General features: G+C 38.1%; 1 protein-coding gene across 4 annotated transcripts in view; it reads left to right on the top strand.

Annotated features, from left to right (window-relative positions):
* Positions 1 to 24,093, top strand: part of mlip (muscular LMNA-interacting protein) — a 97,509-nt gene that overhangs the window by 37,412 nt on the left and 36,004 nt on the right. For 2 of the 4 annotated variants that reach the window (XM_051650886.1, XM_051650888.1), the window contains 5 exons: positions 65 to 145; positions 219 to 302; positions 8,715 to 8,768; positions 10,926 to 10,970; positions 11,787 to 11,915. In XM_051650886.1, coding sequence (XP_051506846.1) covers positions 65 to 145; positions 219 to 302; positions 8,715 to 8,768; positions 10,926 to 10,970; positions 11,787 to 11,915 — 393 coding nt within the window. Of the gene's footprint in view, positions 1 to 64; positions 146 to 218; positions 303 to 1,013; positions 1,064 to 8,714; positions 8,769 to 10,925; positions 10,971 to 11,786; positions 11,916 to 24,093 lie in introns of all 4 variants that reach the window. The other 2 variants (XR_007892617.1, XM_051650887.1) reach the window with 2 other exon arrangements.

Consider the following 24,093-nt stretch of genomic DNA (forward strand, 5'->3'; position numbering starts at 1 on the left):
AATAGCATGTATCATTAAAAAAATTTAAGCTTAATCTACATCTGTAATTTTCTTTTTGCTGAAGGCCATAGATGATGAGGTCAACAAGAAAGAGGCATTGGTTAACCCTGCGGACAACTATACGTGGGAGGACCCACATTCAAAGGTAGAATGAAAGCACAGCATCTGATCTTTTAAATGAAAATGTACAATGTTATTTTGGTGTTCTCTCTGTGCAGATGTGCTCACCCGCACAGCTTCGTCAGCAATCTGCTGAACTTTATGCCGCCATCGATGAAGTCCTGGAGGGCCCGATCAAAAGAGTGAGCTGTAACACACTCAGCTCAAAGCAGAACCCCAGTGGCCCCAAAACTTTTTTGGACACTTAAGCCAAACTTAAAAATGCCATTGAATTATATAACAAAATATCAAAGAAAGTGGCATTTTTTAAAAGAAAGATAACTCAAGAAGAGTTAATATATATATATATATATATATATATATATATATATATATATATATATATATATATATATATAAGCCTTTCACCAAAATAAGTTTTAAATGATAAAACAACATTCACAAATGTACAAAATGTATAATGTACAAAATGATACTATGTTGTTAAGTGTTGAGCTACACCTGTGGTTACTCTGCTAGGAAATGACTCTTGTGTGAACTTGGGATTTACTGATGCTGCCTTCATGTGACATCAGACATTTTCGTAAATATGAGTTTCCTACTTGAAAGTTGCACATGAACACCCCATCAAGACGTAATTATGATTGGAAACTTGAAGATCATTTAAATTCCCAACTTTTCAAGTTGGGACGAGACATAAACTTTCAACATAACAGAGGATAGTACGGTTTCGGTAGTGACTGATATGTTTTATTCATTTTTCTAAATGTAGCTACCTTGTTTTTACTTGCCGTTTCGGTCATAAACATTTACGTATATCAGAAATCAGTAACCATCTGATGCATTTTGTACATTTTTACTCAGAGAAAATTGCATGTATTTGACTGTTATAGTCTCTGAGTTCGTGGGCAATGGAGGAGTCAGAAGACAGCAAACAGTCAATGTGAGTATTTTTATTACTCTTTCAGCGTCACACAAAGTTCAAACAAAAAGGGCTCTTGGTGGCCAAAATACACTCAAACGAGTCGTTGGGGCTTCACACTATAAAGGCACATGCAGCCAGCTTTCTCTGTGGTCACTCTCTCCCGCACTGATGCATTGGCGTGCCTTTTCAGGTCTCCCTCTGCCATCACTATAATTAGAGACAGTTTAGTATAATTATACAGAGAGTATAATTGTGTACTCACAACCCAGGTGACAAGCCTTACCGCTCTCCCTCTCCTGCAGATGACACATGACCACGCCCCCCCATGCCACACTAACCAAAATCCCATTATTGTCAGCAAGTTGACTAACGTGTATTACGGTGTCATAATAAGAGTGCCCCAAGAAATATGCAAGAATGATCCTGCCGTCCTCCATGTTGCCTGTTTTCTCCTACAACAAAGCACTAGAATGTGATGCATTCATAATTCACATTCATAATAGCTTCAGAAGTGGGAAGTAAATTAATTGCGATAACACTTAAAGGTGACAGGACTTCATTTATCCAGTAAAAAATCAAGATGACACCAGTTACTGGGAGAGTCGCTTGGCGCCATGCGGGAGTCGGACATTTGAATGGCGAGCTTATTTTTGTGTCTTAACTGGTAAGATTCGATATGCCCTGCTACATAACTGTCCTAAGAAGTCAACATGTCAAACAATTCAAAATCCTCGGGGTCTTGAGATATTAAAAGACACCTACATGCTCAAGCTCATACCCCAGACAGGGCTGCAGACCAGGGACACGGTTTGGACGGTGCGGCGGGAGAAATTCAACGGCAACTGTCCAGCATGTCGGTGATGCTGATGAAGGTCGTAGTGAACCTGGAGGATCTTGCTGTAATACGTTGATCAATTACGGCCATGGAGGCGAAATTCTCTGAGTTAGTTACAAGAATCGGGGACGTCGAGAAATGAATCGATTATCTGGAGTCATTGGAGAGGGAATAAGCTACTAACCCGCTGGCTACCAAGGCAGATTTGCAGTGCGTTTGGGAAAAGTCGGAAGACCGTGAGAATCGTAATTGGCAAAACAACGTCTGAATTGTTGGAATTCCTAAAGCATGAGGAAGGCTGAGATATGGTGAAATTCCTAGACGAGCTCTTCCCAAGTCTGCTCGACATAACAGGCCATAAGCTGGAAATCAAGCGAGCTAACAGGGTCCCGGCTCGGAGATCTCGGGAGGAGACAGGCCCCGATCAATTCTGGCCAAATTTCTGAGATCATCCGATAAAGATCTTGTGTTATGCGAGGCAAGAATTAAAGGAAGGCTTTCTTGGAAGAACCACAGCATTTTCTTGTTCCCAGACTTTGCGAATTTGACAAGAGAGAAACGTGATCAATTCAAGGAATGCAATAAACTCTTACATAAATGGAAGGTTGCTTTTGCACTGATGATTCCGGCTAAATTGAGAATAGATACTAAGGATGGCTGCAAAATATTTACATGCCCACAGCAAGTGATATCATTCATAGAGACAATGGGGTGAGTAAGCCATTTGGTGATTTTCATGTTGCTCCCAAGTGAGCTTGACTCGTTGAACATACATTTGGCTGTCTGAGGAAGCTGGGTGCCTTTTTGTTTCTTTTTGCGTTGGTTCCACCTAGCGGCTGGAGTTTGTTTTGTGGAATAACACTCCTTCAAGAAACTTTTGCATCGACGGAATGCAAGAAAGTCTTACATCAACGGAAGGTCGCTTTTGCACTGATGTTCCCAACCAAATTGAGAATAGATACTAAGTATGGCCGCAAAATATTTACATGCCCACAACAAATAATGTCTTTCATAAAATCAATGGACTGAGGAAGTCATGGTGTGTTTCTCACATTGCCCCCAAGTGAGATTGACTTACTGAACATATACTTGACCGTCCGAGGAAATGGGACGCCTGTTTTTTTTTCTTTTTGTGCTGGTTCCACCTAGTGGCTGGAGTTTGTTTTGTGGAATAACACTCCTTCGGGATGGTTGTGGATGAATCTGTGTGTGCCTTGTGTTTATGCCTGGAGTTTGTTTTGTGGAGTATTTTTTGCATGAAATTGGAAGGATTTGGTCATCTGCTGCACTTATGAACAGCTGGCTCACTAAACATTCCTTTGACTGCCCGAGGAAACTGAACGTTATTTTTTTTTTCGTGCTGGCTCTGCTAGTGGTTGGAGCTTGTTTTGTGGAGGAACACACCTTCGGGACAGTTTTCTGAATGAATCTACATGTTCTTTGTGTTTATTCTGCCTATTGGCTGGAGTTTGTTTTATAGATTATTTTCTGTTATGTAATTATATCTCACAAAATTTGTATAGAAACACCGGACTTGAGCAATCCGATGGCAAAGTTGTCGCGGGGGCTCTCGTAGGTGTGCATGGACTGTTTGAGTTTAGAGGGATGGACGGCAGTTGGTGCTGTCATGCACAGGGTTAATGTGCACATTCTTCTTTTTTCTGTTTTTTTTTTTTTTGTTCTGGGGAAAGTTCGGGGTCTGACTGTTACACTAATATTGGAATGTGGTCTTTATAATATTATTTTTGACACACAATCTATTTTTTCTCATATGTCAAAATGTCAAATGTTAATATGAGTTGATTATTTCTCTCCACATGGAATGTGAATGGGTTGGGGCACCCCATAAGAAGAAGAAAGGTTATTTCTTTTCTTAAACGAAAGAAATTTGATATAGTGTTTCTTCAAGAAACGCATCTTTCCCCGCAGGAAGCTGAAAGATTTGGGAAGATATGGGGTGGACATGTTTTCTTTAGTGCTGGCTCGAGTAAGATCAGGGGAGTCATTACATTGATAAGTAAACATCTACAATTCAAATGTCTCAAACAGATTAAAGATAAATTAGGAAGAGTCATTATTGTTCTAGCAGAAATTCAGGGGCAAAGGTTGATTTTGGCTTATATTTACGCACCTAGTGCTGATGATCAGGGCTATTTTATAGATCTTGAAGGGATGTTGCAAGCCGCTGGCAACCCTCATGATATAATATTGGGAGGAGACTTTAATCTTTTTATGGATTCAGTCCTTGATCATAGTGAAGCAAAAGCGTGTAAGCCCCCTTGAGCAACAGTGACGCTTCACAGGATGTGTAAAAATCTTGGTCTTACAGATATTTGGAGACTTTTGAACCCATCTGGTAGGGACTATAATTTTTTTTCATCAGTCCCTAAGATTTATTCTTAGAATAGATTTTTTTTTAAATATCTAAGTCCCTCATTTCATCTGTTCATGACTGCTCAATTGGAAACATTTTAGTCTCAGATCATGCCCTGGTGAGTTTAGAGGTGTTGCCACATATGGAGAAAAATAAATCATATAGTTGGTGCTTTAATGTATCCCTTTTGCAAAATCCTGATTTCCAACAAATGTTAAAGGCTGAAATCAATGTTTATATGGAGACCAACTGGTCTTCAGTATCCTCTGTGGGCATGGTTTGGGAGGCACTTAAGGTGGTTCTTAGGGGTCGGATTATACAGTATGCCTCATTCATCAAAAATCCAAAGAATGAGAACTCGTGGATTTGGAAGGGAATATTAAAAGTGCTGAGGCAGAGCTGAAGTGCGGAATGTCATCTGATGGCCTCAGAGAATTTACCTGATTGAAATACAGATACAGTTGCAATAGAAATTATTCAACCCCCCCAAGACAGAAAGGATTTACAAAGGTAAACTTTTCTGATGACCCAAAATTTTTAAACTTTACATCTATATCAGTTGAGTGACACATTCAAAGTCATAGTGTGAATATATAACCTAATATTTGTAAATAGCAGGATTTTTTTTTAAATACAGCCATGTCATAATTATTCAATCCCTATTGCATGTAGCTGTTCCTTAAATATGTAAGGCTACACAAGTAATTGTTTTAAAACAAAATTAAGTCATCAATCTGCAATGGCACTTATTTAAGTTTTAAAATGTAAGTTTAGCATTGTAAGCAAAAATGTAGTTCTATACAAAAAATGCAATTAAAAATAAACTGTCTCAAAAGCTAATAGAGGAAATTATTTCATTACACAAGAAAGGTCATGGTTAAAAGTACATTTCCAAGGCACTTCAATTTCCAATAGACAAAGTTGGCAGCACCATTCATACATTTTTTAAATATGGTACAACAGCAACCTTCTTGGGGTGTGGAAGAAAGCAAAACTTCACCAAGGGAAATGTTGACTTGAATATTCAAGAAGTAATAGGAAAGAAGTAGGAAAGACCTGTGGAGTCCTGCAAGAAGATTTTATAGACGTATGACACTAACTTGAAAATGAGGTTTAGACCCATGGGTCAGCAGTACATCTGGAGTAAGATGACAAGGTGATGACAAGAATGACACCATCCCCTCAGTCAAGCATGGAGGTGGGTCAGTCCTGTTATGGGGGTGTTTTGTGGCTGAAGGAAATGGCTATCCTGACTATGTGACTGACACCATGGATTCTTTCAGGAATCAGGCCATTTTGGCATGAAAAATGTGATGCCTTCAGTGTGTAAATTGAAGCTCGGTGATCACTGGACTTTCCAGCAAGACAATAACACCAAGGATACATCCAAGTTGTCCAAAATCTGGTTCAGAGATAGGTTGTGGAATGTCCTTAAATGGCCCTTTCAGTCCATCATTAAAATCCCATTGCAAACTTTTGTTGGGATTTCAAGGAAGCAGTGGCAGCACAGAAACCAAAGAATGTCAATGAGCTGGAAGCTTTTGCTCATGAGAAATGTGTAATAATTCTAATAGAGAGGTGTCCGAAGCCTGAGAACACTTACTTGAAACATTTATTTGCTGTTATTAAGGATAAAGGATGCTCCACAAATTATTGACTTTGGGGGTTGAATATTTTCAATATCATTGACATGACATTTGTGGAGAGAATTAGTTATTTTTTATTTTAAAATTTGGGTAAACTGAACTCTTTGTTCTCAAAATCACTCAAATGTGTATTATAAACTTACTTTGACTGTTTATTGAGGTTTTAGTTGGTGTGTTTTAATTCACATCACCAGAATGTATTGCTGGTCAGGGGGGTTGAATAATTTTGATTGCAACTGTATAATACTATTTTGTCACGGAAGGTGGATTTTTGGTTATTCAGGACAAGACGGTCATATTTTGAGTTGGGGGACAAAAAAGCTTTTGGGTAGATATATAAAGCAGAGAGAGTCTTTTTCTACCATTCCCTCAGTGAAATCTGCTGGTGGTGGAATTTTTACCTCAGCCATTGATATTAATAATGCTTTTAAAGAATTCTATCTTGATCTCTATAGTTCCACGTCTTTGTCTACTGATGAAGATATTAGAAATTTTGTGGAACCATTAGAACTCCCTAAACTGACGACTGAGCAAATAAATTCTCTTGATTCTGAGATAACCTTGGAGGAGCTTGCCGAGGTATTTAAGGCCTTGCCCACATGCAAAGCTCCCAGGCCAGATCTTATGCTACAGAATTGGCTCCACTTTTATTAGAAGTTTATATGGAATCATTAAAGAATGGAAAGCTTCCGCCAACCATGACACAAGCCAGGATCAGTCTAAATTTTAAAAAGGACAAAGATTCAAACATGTGTAAGAGTTACCATACAATTTCCCTGATCCAGCTGGACGTTAAAATATTGTCAAAAATGTATTTTTCTAACTGAGTAAGTAAAGTTATGACATCTCTTATACATATAGATCAGGTGGGGTTTATTCGGGGCCGCAGCTCTTCTGATAACATCAGGCGTCTCGTCAATATCATGTGGTCAGCGGCGAATGATCAGACTCCGGTTGCTGCCATCTCACTTGACGCCGAAAAGGCGTTCGATATGTTAGCATGGGATAATCTTTTTAAGATTTTGGAAATATACGGGTTCAGGAACACTTTTATAGGAATGATTAAGTTACTTTATAGACACCCGGTAGCGGCGGTACAAACAAATGGATTAATTTCTGATTATTTTACTCTGGATAGGGGCACCCGGCAGTGTTGCCCTCTTTCCCCATTATTGTTTTGTCTTGCCCTGGAACCATTAGCAGCCGCGATAAGAAAAGAAGATGATTTTCCAGGGGTTGTTGTGGGAGGTATGACGCATAAGCTTTTGCTTTACGCATATGATATTTTATTATTCATCTCCGACCCCACTAGATCTATGCCTTGCCTCCTCGGGATACAGAGTCAATTGGTCTAAATCTGAAGCTTTGGCTCTGACAGCATACTGCCCAGTAACAGCTTTTCAGCCATGTGCCTTCCAGTGGCTTAATCAGGGCATTATGTGTTTGGGTATTTTATTCCCAGCAAATTTGTGTCATTTAGTTAGAGTTAATCTTGACGCTTTAATAAAGAGGTTTTCGAGCGATGTGGGCAGGTGGGCTTCATTACATTTATCTATGATTGGGAAGGTTAATGCTATTAAAATGAATTGTATTCCAAAATTCAACTACCTGCTACGGTCTCTCCCTGTAGATGTCCACCTCTCTTATTTCAAGCAATTTGAAAGCATAGCGAAGTCCTTCAGTTGGAATGGTAAACGTCCCAGATTACATTTCAACAAATTACACAGGCCGATTGACAAAGGTGGGCCAGACCTACCCAAGATTTTGTTTTATTATTATGCATTTGGTCACAGACATATGGCTCATTGGTCGCTTCCACCTGAGAGAGCCTCTCTGTTGGTCAGATTGTGAGGGAGGTTAATATGCTTGGTGACATATATGAGAGTGGAGTGTTGAGATCTTTTGAAAATTTGGTTCAACATTTTAGGATTCCCAGATCTCAGTTCTTTAGGTATTTACAGCTGCGCCATCTGCTCTGTACTATTTTTGGGAGTAGTTTACACCCCCCTAAAGGGGCAGATACTCTTGAAGTGGTGATTACTGCCTTTGGAAAAGGTCATGAGGCATCAGTGTATTATTCCCTGTTAATTCAGAGTCTGGGGGACGGAGCTTCAACTTCTCTCAAGAGATTATGGGAGAAAGATTTAAACTTGGTATTGGAGGAGGGAGTGTGGGCTTGGATTCTAAAAAACGTAAGTCTACATCTAGAGATGCAAGGGTGCGTCTCATGCAATTTAAGATTTTACATTGATTCTATTGGACCACCTCTAGATTGTATAGACTTGGTCTTAAAGACACACCCACCCGCTGGCGATGCCAATCAGAAGACGGGGACACAACCCATGTTTTTTGGAATGTTCGGAGGGAAGGGTTTAGGTCCATGTAGTTTGATTCCATGTTTCCTTTGTTTGTTCCTGATGTTTGTTTGATCTGTCATTGGAATCAATAAAAATTGTAAAAAAAAAAAAAAAAAAAAAAATGACACCAGTTACTAAAAAATAACTGCCAAAAATTGCTCTTAGTAGGTTCTGGCATAATTTTTTGCAGATTCCACTTGCTTTTATACTTTATTGAATGCATTTTTAAGTTTGGCTTTAGTATACAATACATTTTTGAACCACTGTGCATGGTTTTCCATTTATGTATAAAGTGTAACGATGATTGAAAATGAAAGTGTTTACATTTTTTAATAATAATAATAATTTAAAATATTTATTTAATAATATATATATATATATATATATATATATATATATATATATATATATATATATATATATATATATAAACGTGTTTTTTTGTTGTTTTTTGCAGCATCAAACACATCATGTTAACAAAACCCCTGCTTTGGGAGAAGAAGCACCAAGGGTATGTAATTAACATCTGCACCTGCACTGATTATAAAAATTACATCAGTTGTCTAGATATTAAATATGAATTATTTGTATTAATTATCCAATCAGTGTATTCTGTAATCTTGGTCAATCGAACCAATAATAAAACTTTAAGGGCTTGAATTATATTAAAGGCCATTAATACAGTATATTGTTTTTGTTCTGAATAATAATAATAAAATAAACACACACACACACACACACACACACACACACACACAAAACAATAACATCTTTGTTGTTGTTGTCAGAGCTACAATTTCCTGATTATATAAAAAACAAAAACAACAACAACAAAAAAAAAAACATTTCGCAAATGTGATCTGAAGAATTCAATCATCCACTCTGGCTAACAGTGATGAATCTTAGTCAGGTACCACAGGGCATTTAGCCCCCGCTGTTCATACCCAGCCTGCAACAGCTACATCTAAGAGCCATTTTGATTACATTGGCTTTATGAATTGCTTTGAAATCATTGGCAATTTTTAGGCTGCTGAGATCATATTTCTTGACTCACTCATTCTAACCTTTTTATTATGAATTTTAAAGCCACAGACATCATCACCATCTCCAAAACTAGTGAGATGGGAAACAAAATATGTACATTTTTGAAAATGTTCACTGATCTTTTGTTTCTGTTCAGAGACTTTTGCACTGAAAAGGCAAATAAGAAAGGATCATTCATGGTGAAATCTCACTGAGAATTAGCTATGGAAATATTCTAAGTAATACATCTTAATGAAAAGCCATCTCAGTGCTGAAGAAACTTTGCTACACTCATCAGTCATCTTTGGGTAAAAGTCTATGTACCATAATAATCTGGATCCAATCCCATTATCCAAACTTCTATTTTTGTATGCTGCTGAGTTATGCCTATGAATATGCAGTACAGTAGCCCCACAATGAATTTGGACAATTAATCCACACATAAAAAATGTATGAATGTCATTGCATTGCAAATGACAACAGAGCTTTTCTCAAAATTAACTTCACTTTTCAAAGCCAATTTTTGCAGTGACTTTTAAGCAGATGGTGTCTATAGGTGATTTTTAATGGATATATGAAGTAAATTCCCCTTAAGTTCCACTAACGTTTTACAACCACCAAGTATCACAATATTTTTCATCTTCATTTTGAACAGGATATTATCATTTAAAAAAAGAACAAATTATTTTATGAAACATTATGCTGCATAAGTGTACTTTTGCTTTTTTTCCCCCTCAAATATATGAGACTGTTTTGATATATTGTTATCTAATGCAATGACATTTGCAAAATTAAAAAAATACATTTTTAAGTGTGTCTTAATTCTTTTGGGGGTCACTAACACTTGTTATATACAGTATATACTGTATGTGTGTTTGAGAAATGTACAAAGACAATATTAATTGGGCCTTTATCTGTTGCTAAGATTTTATTTTTTCAAACTAGAAGTGACAATAAATGGATAATGGGTGTGATTAAACATTTCACTTTTACTATGTTTTACAATAAGGCTAGATATAAGGTTTCCACTCAGACTGGATCAATAACTTGAGTCGAGTTGCAGGTTTTCTGATCTTTAAAAGTCAATTTATAAAAATGGTATTTCAGACCATGTTTACAATCTTAGAGCTGGGCTGAAATTATGTTCTCCCAGATTTTCTCACGCTTGGGCAATTGTATCAGATTTTCTTGTCATACACAAATAACAGGATTTGAAGAAGCAGCTTCTTCCTGCTATTCTTGTGATTTCGGCAATAGGAAGATTCAACAGAATTTCACTGACACTTAAAGACAGTATTTCAAAAAGATTACAGATTGGACAAAGAGGGGTCCATGGCTGATTCATATGGAATTACTTGAAATAATGTTAAATGTACAGTTGTAATTAAAGTGTGGGAATGAAAGGCTTGACTTATCCTTTCATAATAAAGAGGCTATTATACAATCACATCTTTTAAAATTTGCTCATTCATGTTTCGAGTGGTCTTTTTTGTCCCAGCTTAACAAAGAACCTACAGTATATTAGGTTTAATGCAACATATATATATATATATATATATATATATATATATATATATAAAGATGCATTTCATTACTTACACTTTAATGTAGATGTCATGGCTAAGCAACTTTTTTTCTCTCCTAGGCAAACTTTCACTGTCAACCCTGTCTACCTACTGAAAAAACCCAGGTAGGTATTACATTTTTAATAAAACATAATACCACTTACACAACTAATGTATGTACATGTACACATTAATACAACTCCTCTTAATAAATGAAATGTTGGGCTATGCTATATAATGTCCTTAGATATGGAGTGGTGATTTTCTTAAGGAATGTTTAAATTCTGAGCATTATGCAGATATTTGTTCTTGTAGATGAATGTATCAGATAAGTTCTTCTTTGTCTTCTTGTTTAGTTCTCCCAAAGTTAATCTGAAAGTTCGTACTAGCAAGCTTTTTCATAATGCTTTCTTTTAGGCCATTTTGTACGAAATGGTGTCACATCCATTCTTTCTTAGATTTTGCTAGAAGTATATTGTCACCTTAATGCAGGATTAAGGCAGGGTGAAATAGTATCGCTGATGGAGACAGTGAAGGTATTTTTAGTGTTCACTTAAATACTTTTCTCTTATTTAGTCTTTTTTTGTGCTGAAATATTTTGTAAAATTTGTCAGGTGTATGTTTCAGTTAGAATGCTTATTTAGGCAGTAGATAGCTAGATTTAGGACCAGAGCCTTGGAGTAGGCCAAAGGCAATGTGACTAAACACTGGATGACTTCTTTGCTTTATTGTTAGGGTTCATGTAATATAATTACACTGTTAAATTACCATTGAATTAAAACATTTTTTTTAATATGTTTAATTGCTATTCATTGATGAAGCTATGTGCATCAGTGTTTGTTGAAAGTATCAGACATATGCTAGATTTGCTGATTTTGTGAATTAGATTGTACTGATTATGAGTGTTGTTGTTGTTTTTTTCTTTGCTCTTTTTCTTGCAGACAAAGCCTGGCGTTATTAGACCAGTCCTTATAACATCTAGATTAACAGATGATAAAGAAGATGAAGAATTCCACCCAAATCCTTTTAAGAGCTATAAAGTGAACACTTCCAGTCATTACAAATACAAGGTGCGTTTCTCTGAATTTCTCCAAATTTTTTGAGAATCGGCCACAAGGTGGATTTCCATTTCTGAAAGTAAACGTTTCCACCACTTAAATTTTTATTTTATTACCTACTGTACAATATACCTACTGATTCAAACATATCCTAGGTTGTTTGTCTGATTTGCATGACATTTGATATGCATCATCTATAGATACTCCTAAAAACGTTTTTAAAATACACTTTTGGGAATGGCCCATAATGTCTAATTGGGCTGTATCTTGTGATTTCAACATCCAAACATAACAAAACTTTGTACACATGGACAACAGAACATTCTGAGGTCAAGTGCCAAATTTAATCCAGTTCCGATGCTAGGTGAAATTTACTTTCACCTATTTTTAATCAACTTAAAAATCCTCCTTGTGCAACAGTGATCAAAGCAGTTAAAATCTGACACCAAAACAATGGTACGCACATTGCATAGGATCTATTCTGTCAAATCTGGCCATTTTGGGCATGTTCTTGTAACATGTGCTTAGACTAGGGATGGGCATTTTCAAGTTATTTTGCAGTCAAGTACTCTAACCCACAAAACATTTGTCTTCTGGGGAAAATAAATAAATAAATAAATGAGCAATATGCATTAAAAAAAATAAAATAAATAACAGCAAAAATATTTATTCTCACCCGGAGCTTACTGATGGTATGAGGGTAACGCACATATATATTGTCAACTCTGAATCTACATTAAAGCAAATTTTTGTAATTTCACATGTTATTATTAAAAAAAAAAAAAAAAAAAGTGGGGAAAACTGGCTTTTTATAAAATGCGCTCTGCCGGTGTTCAGAGATTTAACACACATACATACATACTGGCATTTTATTTCCACCAATAAGAGCTGATCCTGGTCCATTGGTTTGCATGACTCCAATAAGAACTGAATACAAAGTGCAGAATTCAATAAGAATCAAAATATTACAAGTATTGCCTTGTAATATAACTTGAATTTGCTTTCGAAGCATAGCCACGATTTCTTCCTCTCTCATCCAACAACTAGACGACACACATCCACATCAACAGAAGTGGAGATGCAGCATGTCCTGCTGGGTTAAAACTGTTCCCTGCAGAAGTAGAAGTGCATGCATCACTAGAACTATAGGTCATGTGTAATTCCTCTGTCAAAACCTCTCGAAAGACCATAAGATGTGATCACATGTATGGACCCAACATATCACTATAGAACAAGTGCAGATCCCCACATCAGGATCTCTCTAAAAAGTGTCAGATAAGATCACACTGATACACTTGAAATATCCCTATAGAACTCTCAGACAGCATATTATTCACAGAGGACATAGAAAGTAATATAATATTGTAGGGCTTTACTGGTTGTTTAGATCAGTGTTACTGTCAGAAATAATTAATAATTATTTCTGTAGTTATTAATCAATATTTAAATTAATTAATTGTATCTAACTCATTAAAACCTCATATGGGACTCCAGTAAATGTAGTGCGCTACGTTTAGGAGCAAGTTTGGTTATTAGCAATAACTAATAATGATCAAAGATGATTATTAATTATTAAAATCAATAGAACATTGATGAGAATCAATGTTAGCTTTTTTTAATCCTTTAAATCAACAGTTATCAAAGATAATCGTTAATTGTTAACGTCGATGAAACATTAATTAAAATTAACACTAGCTTGTTGATCATTCAAATTCAATCAAAGATAATTATCAATTATCAAAAATCAATAGAATATTAATAAGGATTAACATTGACGGGGCACCACCCTGGAATCAGGGACTAATAACCGAATATTAAAACAGTCTCAATATTAGATTGTTTTCTTAGGAAAATCGACATCCGAAGAATATCGATTTTCGGGAAAAAAAACAATGAATGAAGGTTTGAATCCGAGCACTGACATCCCGTCAGCACGACACAGGCGTATGCAAAACAAACCAAAACACTTCTCTTTGTAATATAAACAAAAGTTTATTTATGCAGTGATATCAATTAATAATTAATACAATGCAGTCAATAAACTTCCGACTTACAACTACAAACTAAACAGTGACATGATTAGATATGGAAATAAAATAATCCTATAACACATAAGGTGTGTGTGTGACAGTGTGTGTGTGTGTGTGTGTGTGTGTGTGTCAGTGTCAGTGTGGTTAGTGAGAGAGAGAGAGAGAGAGAGAGAGAGAGAGAGAGATGATTAAGTGACAGCCTGAAAGCTGATTTCGCGATAGCTGGAGATAAAGCAGCCGTGTTCATCACTCAGAGACGCGGTTTTATGAGCGGGGCTCGTAAAAGTCCCTTGTTATTTGACTCTTTAATGGATGAACTCAGTTGCTGTCTCACCCATGATGGCGAAAATGCACAACAGTCCAATTTGGTTGGACCACAATACAGCAAAACAAATTCGTGATAATTAATACCCTGAGTATTAATAATGAGCGGACATGGCGGTCCGTAAACTGTACAAGCAAAAACCTTGAAACACAAGAATAACACACTATAATATTCTATCTCTGCCCAGACGTAACCTCTTACTTGAATCGCATGAGCACACAGGTAGAATGTGTTTTCCTCCGTCCTTTAACTTTGACCCGGTTCCTTGAGGCTCGGGTGATGACGGGGGCCGTTTCCTCGCGCTGTCGGCGGGCGGTACGGCTGTTGATTCTCGACGGGCTGGCGGAGAACTCAGAAATGTCGACTTAATTGAAGATGGAAGAGAAATCTTTAATCTCTTCACTTCTGTAGGCCAACGGATGAAGATGCGAATTGCTCAGCGGTCTCCTTCGGATCCGTTAGAGTGTTCGGTTGAACACAGAGTAATCTCAACTCGTCCAGCGAGATGGAGATCGTATGGCTACAGTTTCAAGTCGGACATTACTTCCTTAAGCCACGAGGTTGCACCGGAGAGCAGCAAAAAGCTACGTCTGTATTCGGTGAACAAAGTCGCTGGAAGCAACTTTGGAAGCATTTCAGAATTATTTGAAGTCCTGATGATGTCATGTTTGAGGGACGTTCTGTTGTGTGCCTCATCCAATAGGAGTTGAGAGCTCGATCCTTTAGAGGGCAAGGCTTCATGGATCTGTAGTCTGTTTTGGACTCCCTTTGTTTGATTTTGGCGCGATTTTTATCAGTAAAATTTACGACTTAGAAGGAGGGGGCTTGAGGAATGTTTTTTATGACTGTTAGGCCTGCCTTTGTCTTCTATCTGAATACATGAGGCCCTACAATATATTATATTTAAACTCTTGTTTGCTATCGTTTGAATGACATTTATCATGTTAAGGGTAATAATTGAAATGCCTCCAATTTTTGTACTTTACTTCCAAACAGCTTTTCAATAGCCTCCAGTGTCTAGGTGTAACATAACAGGTTCATATATCACTATAATAAAACTAATTTGATACAATGCCCTGCGTCAAACTAGTTATAAATGCTCATTTACCCTACAACGGAAAAACTGTCGTCCAAATTTTTCACATGAAGTGTTTTTGTTTTTTTCATTTATTAATGTGTCTTTGAACTGTTTACTTTTCATTTTTAAATCACTGGTTTCCATATATTGTTTTTATATATATATTGTGGCAGAACGACCAGCCACTCCCTCTCGTCATTGTCGCCCTGCCTATGAGGGCCATTCTTCAGCTAGGCTCACAACGGGAGTGGGCTGGACAGTGAGAAGAGGTGCATAGTTAATAAGCCTCGTTCTGACAGTGGTTGATGAAGCACAGCTGGTGTTAATAAGGCTTCATCACCGCTCTCTTTAAAACACAGAGCACAACTCTTCTCGGGGAGCCGTCTTCTATTCTCCATGTGTGGACACACCGGCATCCTCGCTGTTCCAGGGCAGAGCTGACAGGTTGCTGGCCGCTTAAGAAGAGCGGCTGAGCCTGATCTTCGGGCCCCCGGTTCAAGTTGGAGATGTTAAGTAGGAGAGCATGCGTCGTGGCCGACAGGCTAGAGGCTGGGCCACCATTTCCTCACACCTGCCGCGGGCCTGGGAAGACAGGCCGCCAGAGATGCTGCCACCCCTCATAACTCGGAGGATAGGAGAGGAGCGTGTGTGGTCGTCGAACCCTGCTTATGCCCTGGACTTTCCCCTGGAAACTTCCCTGACTGTCACGGAGCCCCACGAGGATGCCAGATCCCCCTTTGATTTGGACACCATTCCACTTGGAAACTTTATTCCCCATTTTTTAACATTTTATATTTATTATTATTTTCAATAAATGCCTAGAAATTGGTACTTTTATTCACCAAAGTGGCATTCAACAGATCGCAGCGTATAGTCAGGACATTAATACGTGAAAAATTACTATTACAATTTTTAAAAAAAATTCAGAACCACTTCAAAGAATTCTCATCAAAAAATCCTCCACGTGCAGCAATGACAGCTTTGCAGATCCTTGGCATTTTAGCTGTCAGTTTGTCAAGATACTCAGGTGACATTTCACCCCACACTTCCTGTAGCACTTGCCATAGATGTGGCTGTCTTGTCGGGCACTTCTGACGCACCTTACAGTCTAGCCGATCCCACTAATAACACTCTTTTCCAATTATCTTCTCTTTACTGTTGTACATGAAACTGGTGTTGAGTGGGTAGAATTCAATGAAGCTGTCAGCTGAGGACATGTGAGGTGTCTATTTCTCAAACTAGAGACTCTGATGTACTTATCCTTTTGTTTAGTTGTACATCTGGCCTTCCACATCTCTTTCTGTCCTTGTTAGAGCCAGTTGTCCTTTGTCTTTAAAGACTGTAGTTTACACCTTTGTATGAAATCTTCAGTTTTTTGGCGAGTTTCTAGAGGAAGCTAGTTTCTTTTTTTGCCATTTTTGACCTAATATTGACCTGAAGACTATTGCATACTGTGGCAACTCAAAAACATACACAAAGACAATGTTAAGCTTCGTTTAATGAACCAATAGCTTTCAAATGTGCCAAATTCACAATTTAGCATGACTACTCAAGGATATGGTGTTGGAGTGATGGCTGCTGGAAATGGGGCCTGTCTAGAATTGATCAAAAATTATATATATATATATATATATATATATATATATATATATATATATATATATATATATATATATTTTTTTTTTTTTTTTTTTTAAATAGTGATGGTGCTGTTTTTTTTTACATCAGTAATGTCCTGACTATACTTTGTGATCAGTTGAATGCCACTTTGGTGAATTAAAGTACCAATTGCCTTCTGAAACAGCAAAATCTTTACATTATTCCAAACTTTTGGCCGCCAGTGTATATACAGTGCATTCAGAAATTATTCAGACCCCTTTTCACATTTTGTTATGTTGCAGTCTTTTGCTAAAATGCTTTAAATTATTATTTTTTCCACATCAATCTACTCTCCATACCCCATAATAACAAAGCAAAAAACAGATTTTATACAACTTTGCAAATTTATTAAAAATAAAAAATTGAAATATCACACTGACATAAATATTCAGACCCTTTGCTATAACACTTGAAATGAAGCATCTCATTTCTCTGGATCATCTTTGAGATGTTTCTACACTTTGATTGGAGTCCACCTGTGGCAAATTAAATTGATTGGACATGATTTAGAAAGGAACACACCTGTCTATATAATGTCTCACAGCTGAAAATGCATATCAGAGCAAAGACTAAGCCATGAGGTCAAAGGAACTGCCTGCAGAGCTCAGAGACAGGATTGTGTCGAGGCACAGATCTTGGGAAGGCTAAAAATTGAGGTTCCAAAGAGCGCAGTGGCTTCCATATTTCTTAAATGGAAGAAGTTTGGAACAGCCAGAACTCTTCCTAGAGCTGGCCGCCTGGCCAAACTGAGCAATGGGGGGAGAAGGGCCTTGGTAAGAGAAGTGACCAAGAACCCGATGGTCACTCTGGTTGAGCTCCAGAGATCATGTGTGGAGATGGGAGAAACTTGCTGAAGGACAACCACCTATCGGCTTTGTGGCAGAGTGGCCAGACAGAAGATTCTCATCAGTGCAAGAGACATGAAAGCCCACTTGGAATTTGCAAAAAAAAGCACCTAAAAGGACTCTCAGACTGAACAAGATTCTCTGGTTTGATGAAACGAAGATTGAATTGTTTGGCCTCAATTCCAAGCATCATGTCTGGAGGAAACTAGGCACCGCTCGTCACCTGCGCATTACCATCCCAACGGTGAAGCATGGTGGTGGTAGCATCATACTGTGGGGGTGTTTTTTAGTGGCAAGGACTGGGGGACTGGTCAGGGTTGAAGGAAAGCTGAATGCAGCAAAATACAGAGATATCCTTAATGAAAACCTGGTCCATAGCGCTCAGGACCGCAGACTGAGCCGAAGGTTCACCTTCCAACAGGACAATGCAAGAGTGGCTTAGGGACAACTCTTTGAATGTCCTTGAGTGGCCCCGCCACATTCATATACATGTACATACACATCTACACATATAAAATCGATTAAATAAAATAAACATAAAAAAACCAACAACAATAAATCACCGGTTTGACGTCCATTTAAAATGACAATGAAAAGCTCAATCAATGACTAGACATTATTTAGATCCATGGAAATAGTCCAAAACAGGTTGCCAGATCTTAAAAAAACGTTTTTTTCCAAGCCTCATAAAGAATATCTAATCTTTTCGAGGTGGAGACAAGGCATTATATCTCTGTACATCTCTGGTGTGTGTATAAGTGGGTGGGGCAGTCTCTTTCCACTTTAATAGTATTGCTGTGCATACTAACAAGGAGGTAAAAGCAAGGACCTCACGCCTTGATGTCGATAACCATGATTCCTCTGGGGCAACCCCAAACAGTGCCACCAAATGATCTGGATCTAGCCTGTATTGGAGGATCACTAAAAGGGTCTCAAATACAGATCGCCAGTAGCACTCCAGCTTGGGGCATGTCCAGAACATGTCACTTTCACATCGGTTACATAGGGGATTAGTTCCAGGTTAGATTTGGGATAATTTAACTTTTGACATGTTGGCTCTGTGTACTACTTTAAATTGAATGAGTGAGTGCCTAGCACATATTGATGAGGAGTGGACCTGCTTGAGATCTGAACTCCATGTATTTTCTGAAAGTGGGCAAACAAGATCTTCCTTCCAGACACTCTTTAGCTTAGACAAGGAAGAGGATGCCAGGTCTGCTATCAGATTATGAATGGTAGAAACTCAACCTCTGGCCAATGCCTTATGAGAAAGGAAGTTGTCTAAAGGATTCTTAAGGGGTAACAATGGGAACTCTGGAACAAGTGGCCAAACATAATGTCTGACTTGCAGGATTCTAAAGAAATCTGATTTGGAGAGGCCAAATCGCTGCGATAATTGATCAAATGAATCAAATGTATCATCGATAAATAAATCTTTAAAGCATTTTAGCCCTTTGTCATACCAACTCTGAAATGTTCCATCCTGCGTTGATGGCAGAAATAGGTGATTATGGGAAATGGGGCTTTGGAAAGAGAAATTTCGGAGGGCAAAAGTTTTCCTGAACTGAGCCCAGATCCTTAACGAATGTTTCACAACTGGGCAATTGACGTGTGTAGGGTATCTGTGGCAACACAGCACCAAGCAGCGCTGGAAGAGAGATTTGCTTATGAGCACATGCCTCTGTAACAACCCAGCATGGACCATCAGAAATCTGGTGATAATGACACCAATATAACATGCTTCGTATATTGACTGCCCAGTAGTAAAATTTAAAGTTAGGAAGGGCCATGATTCCATTGCTTTTAGATCTCTGAAGAAATGCTTTGTGCAGGCGGGGATGCTTACCATTCCAAATATACGAAGAAATGGTAGCATCCAGAGATTTAAAGAATGACAGAGGAATAAACAGGTGTAGGCACTGAAAAAAGTAAAGAAATTTAGGAAGCACTGTCATTTTAATAGAGTTAATACATCCAATTAGTGAAATTTTGAGGGGAGACCACTTAGCAAGATCTTTTTTTGTCTATTCAAAGAGTTTAATAATGTTGTTTTTGAGAAGGTGTTTGTAGTGGCACGTGACGCAAATCCCAAGATATGTAAATTTATTTTTTATAGAACTCTGATGGAAACCATCAGTTCCTGGTGACTTCCCTGACTGTAATGAAGAGATGGCAGCTGCCACCTCCTCCTGAAAATTGTCTCTTCCAAAAGAGTTCTAAATTGTAAAGATGATGTAGTTGTACTTAAGCTCCCAAAGAATTTTCCCATGGCGTCCTGCTTATGAGTGGAGTCTGATGCATACAATGTAGAGTAAAATTCTTTGAACATATCGTTAATCATTATCTAGATGAAGCCCACTGATAATTTGTTTTGCTCTGATCCCACGTAGCTGATCGGCCAATAACTTCCCTGCTTTTTCACTAAATTCATAGAAATTAATTCTAGTTCTTCTGAAGAGTTTCATTGGTCGAAAGCAAATCATATTCTGTTTTAAGTTTAAGGCGCTCTTTGTACAGGTCTGGTGTAGGAGACCTAGCGAAACGTTTGTTTAATTGAGATATTTCATTTGCAAGGAAGATTTGTTTTTCTTTAGATTGTTGTCTTTTATTGGCGGTATAAGAGATAACTTGGCCTCTTAAGTACGCCTTAAGAGCCTCCCACACTGTCAAGTTTGAAACACCTTCTGATTTATTTATGCTTAAAAAAATGGGAAATTTGTTCAGATAGGAAAGAAACAAAGTCCTCATCTGCTAAGAGGGAAGAGTTGAAATGCCAGATTCTCCTAAAGCAAGACAAATCTGGAAATGCCATGTCAAGAGTTAAAGGAGCATGATCAGATATGACAATGCTTTGGTATGCACAAGAGTGAACCCTAGAAATCAAAGTATTGTCGAGAAAGAAGTAATCGATACGTGAATAAGTGTGATGTACATTTGAGAAGAATGAATATTCTCTATTTGTAGGATACAAAAAATGGCACACATCTGTTATACCATATTCAGAATTTTTTTTTTTTTAGATAGACGGATGATTTGCTAGCGGTACAAGGTTTAGAGGAAGAGCGATCCAGCAATGGGTCCAGGCAGCAGTTGAAGTCCCCGCCAAGTATAAGAGAATAAGAATTCATATCTGGAAGATAAGATAATGAGTGTTTAAAAAAGCTAACATCATCTATATTTGGGGCGTAAAAATTGGCCAAAGCAACACTGGTGTTACATAGTTTGCCCAATACAATTATAAAACATCCATTCTTACCTGAAATGATGTTTGATGATACAAAGGGTATGATTTATCAATCAAGATGGCCACACCTCTTGCCTTCGCCTGAAAGGATGAATGAAAAAACTGCCCCGCCCACCCTTGTTGAAGACGTGGATGGTCCATACACCATAAATGTGTTTCTTGCAGGAAAGCCACCCCTGCCTTGAGCTGTTTAAGGTGAGAGAGAACCCTATTTCTCTTCAATGGATGGTTTAAACCCTTAACATTCCAACTCACAAATCTAAGTTCTTTACCCATTAGAACAGGTATAAAAACTCTGTGTGTAACAAGAAAGTTTTTGGTCCATCCTCCCAAAGTGCAACAACAAGCACAAAAAAAAAAAAGGTCACACATGAAAGGTGCAAAGTCAGCAAAACATAGCCCTCTGACGATTCCCAATCCGCCCCCCAAATTCTACCAAGCCTTTTTAAGCATTACAATAAGCAAAGAACACTTCTAGTTTTACCTTACCTTATTCAGTCCTCAATCCCTTAAAACAAAATAATAAACCCTTAGACTTAAATAAATAGACAACAACAAAGTGTGCCAGTTGCTAGGTCTTAAAATGACCAGCCAAATGGCATACATGTCATGCGTTTGCAACTCACAGATTAGAATTTAGGATAGACCTCCTCACAAGTATGTGTAACGGAACTGATATAAATTATCAATAAACAATAAAAAAATGAAAATGAATAAAAATCTTCAAAGCAGGAGAATATGAATACTAAAAGTTGCATATGTAAATATAATGACACTAATAGAACAATAAGATGAAATTAGGCGGATGAGACAGACAAAAGGTAAAAAATGAGACGGACATAAGTAAAAAAAAAAAAAAAAAAAGGGTTGTCCTATATAATTTGTCTGTCATGTCGAGTGGAAAACTCAGAGCATAATGCAGGGCAAAAAGTGTGCACCCAACCACACCGAAAGATATCTTCTTGTAAAGTTATTTAAAGGAGGCAATAAGACCATCATTTGCGCAGAGTAACAAATCGTATAGCCAATCAGCACCAACTCGCTGTTTTTCAGAGCATTATACTGAACAAGTGTGAACAAGAAATAACCTGCTGATTACAGAAAAACCTTTATCAGGCGTTTTAACAAAGCTCCATATTATAACAGCTGATTAATGAATAATAACAGCTGAATAATAACAACTAGATGACACCCAAACTTATCTGGTCCATAGCTTTTTCTACCTACTACAAGGTATTGCGGTGAGACGTCAGGTAGTCCTTCGCTTCAACCATCGATAAGAGCAGCCATTTCTCCAGATTTTGGCTTGGAAACAAGGGCTCTGTGAGCTCTGTCGAGCTCAGGGGGAGAGACCAGGACCTTATCACCTAAGATCTCAGACAGCATTATGGAAAAAAACTCAGTGGGATGAGCACCCTTGATAGATTCAGGTAAGCTGACAATCCTGATGTTGTGGCGACTGTGGCTCTCGAGGTCGGCTGTCTTCATCTTAAGCGTTATGTTGCTTTTGGTTAGTTCTGCACATGTAGCTTCCAATGCGTGAATTCGCTCGCTCAATAGATCGGCATTAGATTCCAGTGATGTCAGACGTATTCCGTGGTCCAATACCATAGTTTGGACGAGATCTACTTTTGCCTCGATTGATGTCATGACAGCTTTAAATTCGGTAGAGAGGGCGACTTTGTGCTCCTCGAGTAGGCTGAGCAGAGCAGGCATGCTGACTTAGCTGTGGGCCGCGTGCATCTCATCTTTGGCAATGGTGTCTTTCTTAGTTTGTTTGGCTGATTTAGAAGTCATTCTTTACTCTGTTACTGAAGCACCATGCTGTCTAGTTTAAAGTCGAAACAACTCATCAGTTAGTGGGTTTTATTAATATTAGAGATGGTCTGTGGTGGAAGCGAGAGGCAGACACATCTACTCCATTCGCGTCCAGAACCAGAAGTGAGTTTTTTATTTTTAATAAATTTGCAAAGTTACCAAAAATCAGTTTTTTTAGTTTGTCATTATGGGGTATGGACTGTAGATTGATGTGAAAAAAAATATTTGCATAAAATCAATCAGATACGGGTCAGGAGCTTCAGTTAAAGTTCACATCAACCATTTGAATGGGGAAAAATGTGATCTCTGCGATTTCGATTTGATTTTTCACTGCCCGACTGGTTGTTTGAATGTTTATGGATATTTCTTCCTCTACCTCCCTATTTGTCAATACGGGAGGTTTGGGGAGGTTATTTTGATGCTTTTACACTACCATATGGGCCAGAGGGCATTGTTCAAGTGCATGTGAATCAGTAGTGCTGCATTGTGGTATCGATTCCCATAGTGTTAGCTACTGAGTTTCAAAGTGACCGGTTTGAAAAGGAACATCTCATTTACCTTGTACTGTAACCTTCGTTCCCTGAAAGGAGGGAACGAGCTGCTGCGTAGCTTGATGCACTACTGATTTCTTGCTGTTAAAGAAAGTATGAGATGGCTCCACCCTTCAGTCAAAACATCCTGATGAAAAGGCACTGTGTTCAGGTGTTTATTACGAGACCGATATACAAGACTGATTTGGAACACTGTACATAGGCGTACATTAATCTGTTACCTCTTTTTTGTCCATGCATTTGTCCATATTGTCATATTGTTGTTGAGGAAATAAACTAAAAAAACGTAAGCCCATGAGCACCCAAACACTGCACATGTGCTGCAGCAGCAAGTACGCTATTGGCTGCTGCTGTAACCCATCACATCATTGGCCGCTTCTTTAACCTATCACGCAACTGACCACTGATATACTTTCACGTGATTGGCTGCCGCTGTAATCAATCACATGATCAGTCTGTGTAGCCATTTGTGCGTCCGGTGAGAGTTGATGCAGTTTGACATGAATAAACCCCTACACAATGTCAAAATCTTACATATATATTTTATACATTTGAATACTTATACTGGGGTGGCAGATGGGATGGCAATGCCTTTTCTTAGGGTGGCATTTGCCACCCCAGTAGATCCGCCCCTGGCCTG

The sequence above is a fragment of the Myxocyprinus asiaticus genome, chromosome 23 (genome assembly GCF_019703515.2).
Source record: "Myxocyprinus asiaticus isolate MX2 ecotype Aquarium Trade chromosome 23, UBuf_Myxa_2, whole genome shotgun sequence".
Taxonomy (NCBI): Eukaryota; Metazoa; Chordata; class Actinopteri; order Cypriniformes; family Catostomidae; genus Myxocyprinus; species Myxocyprinus asiaticus.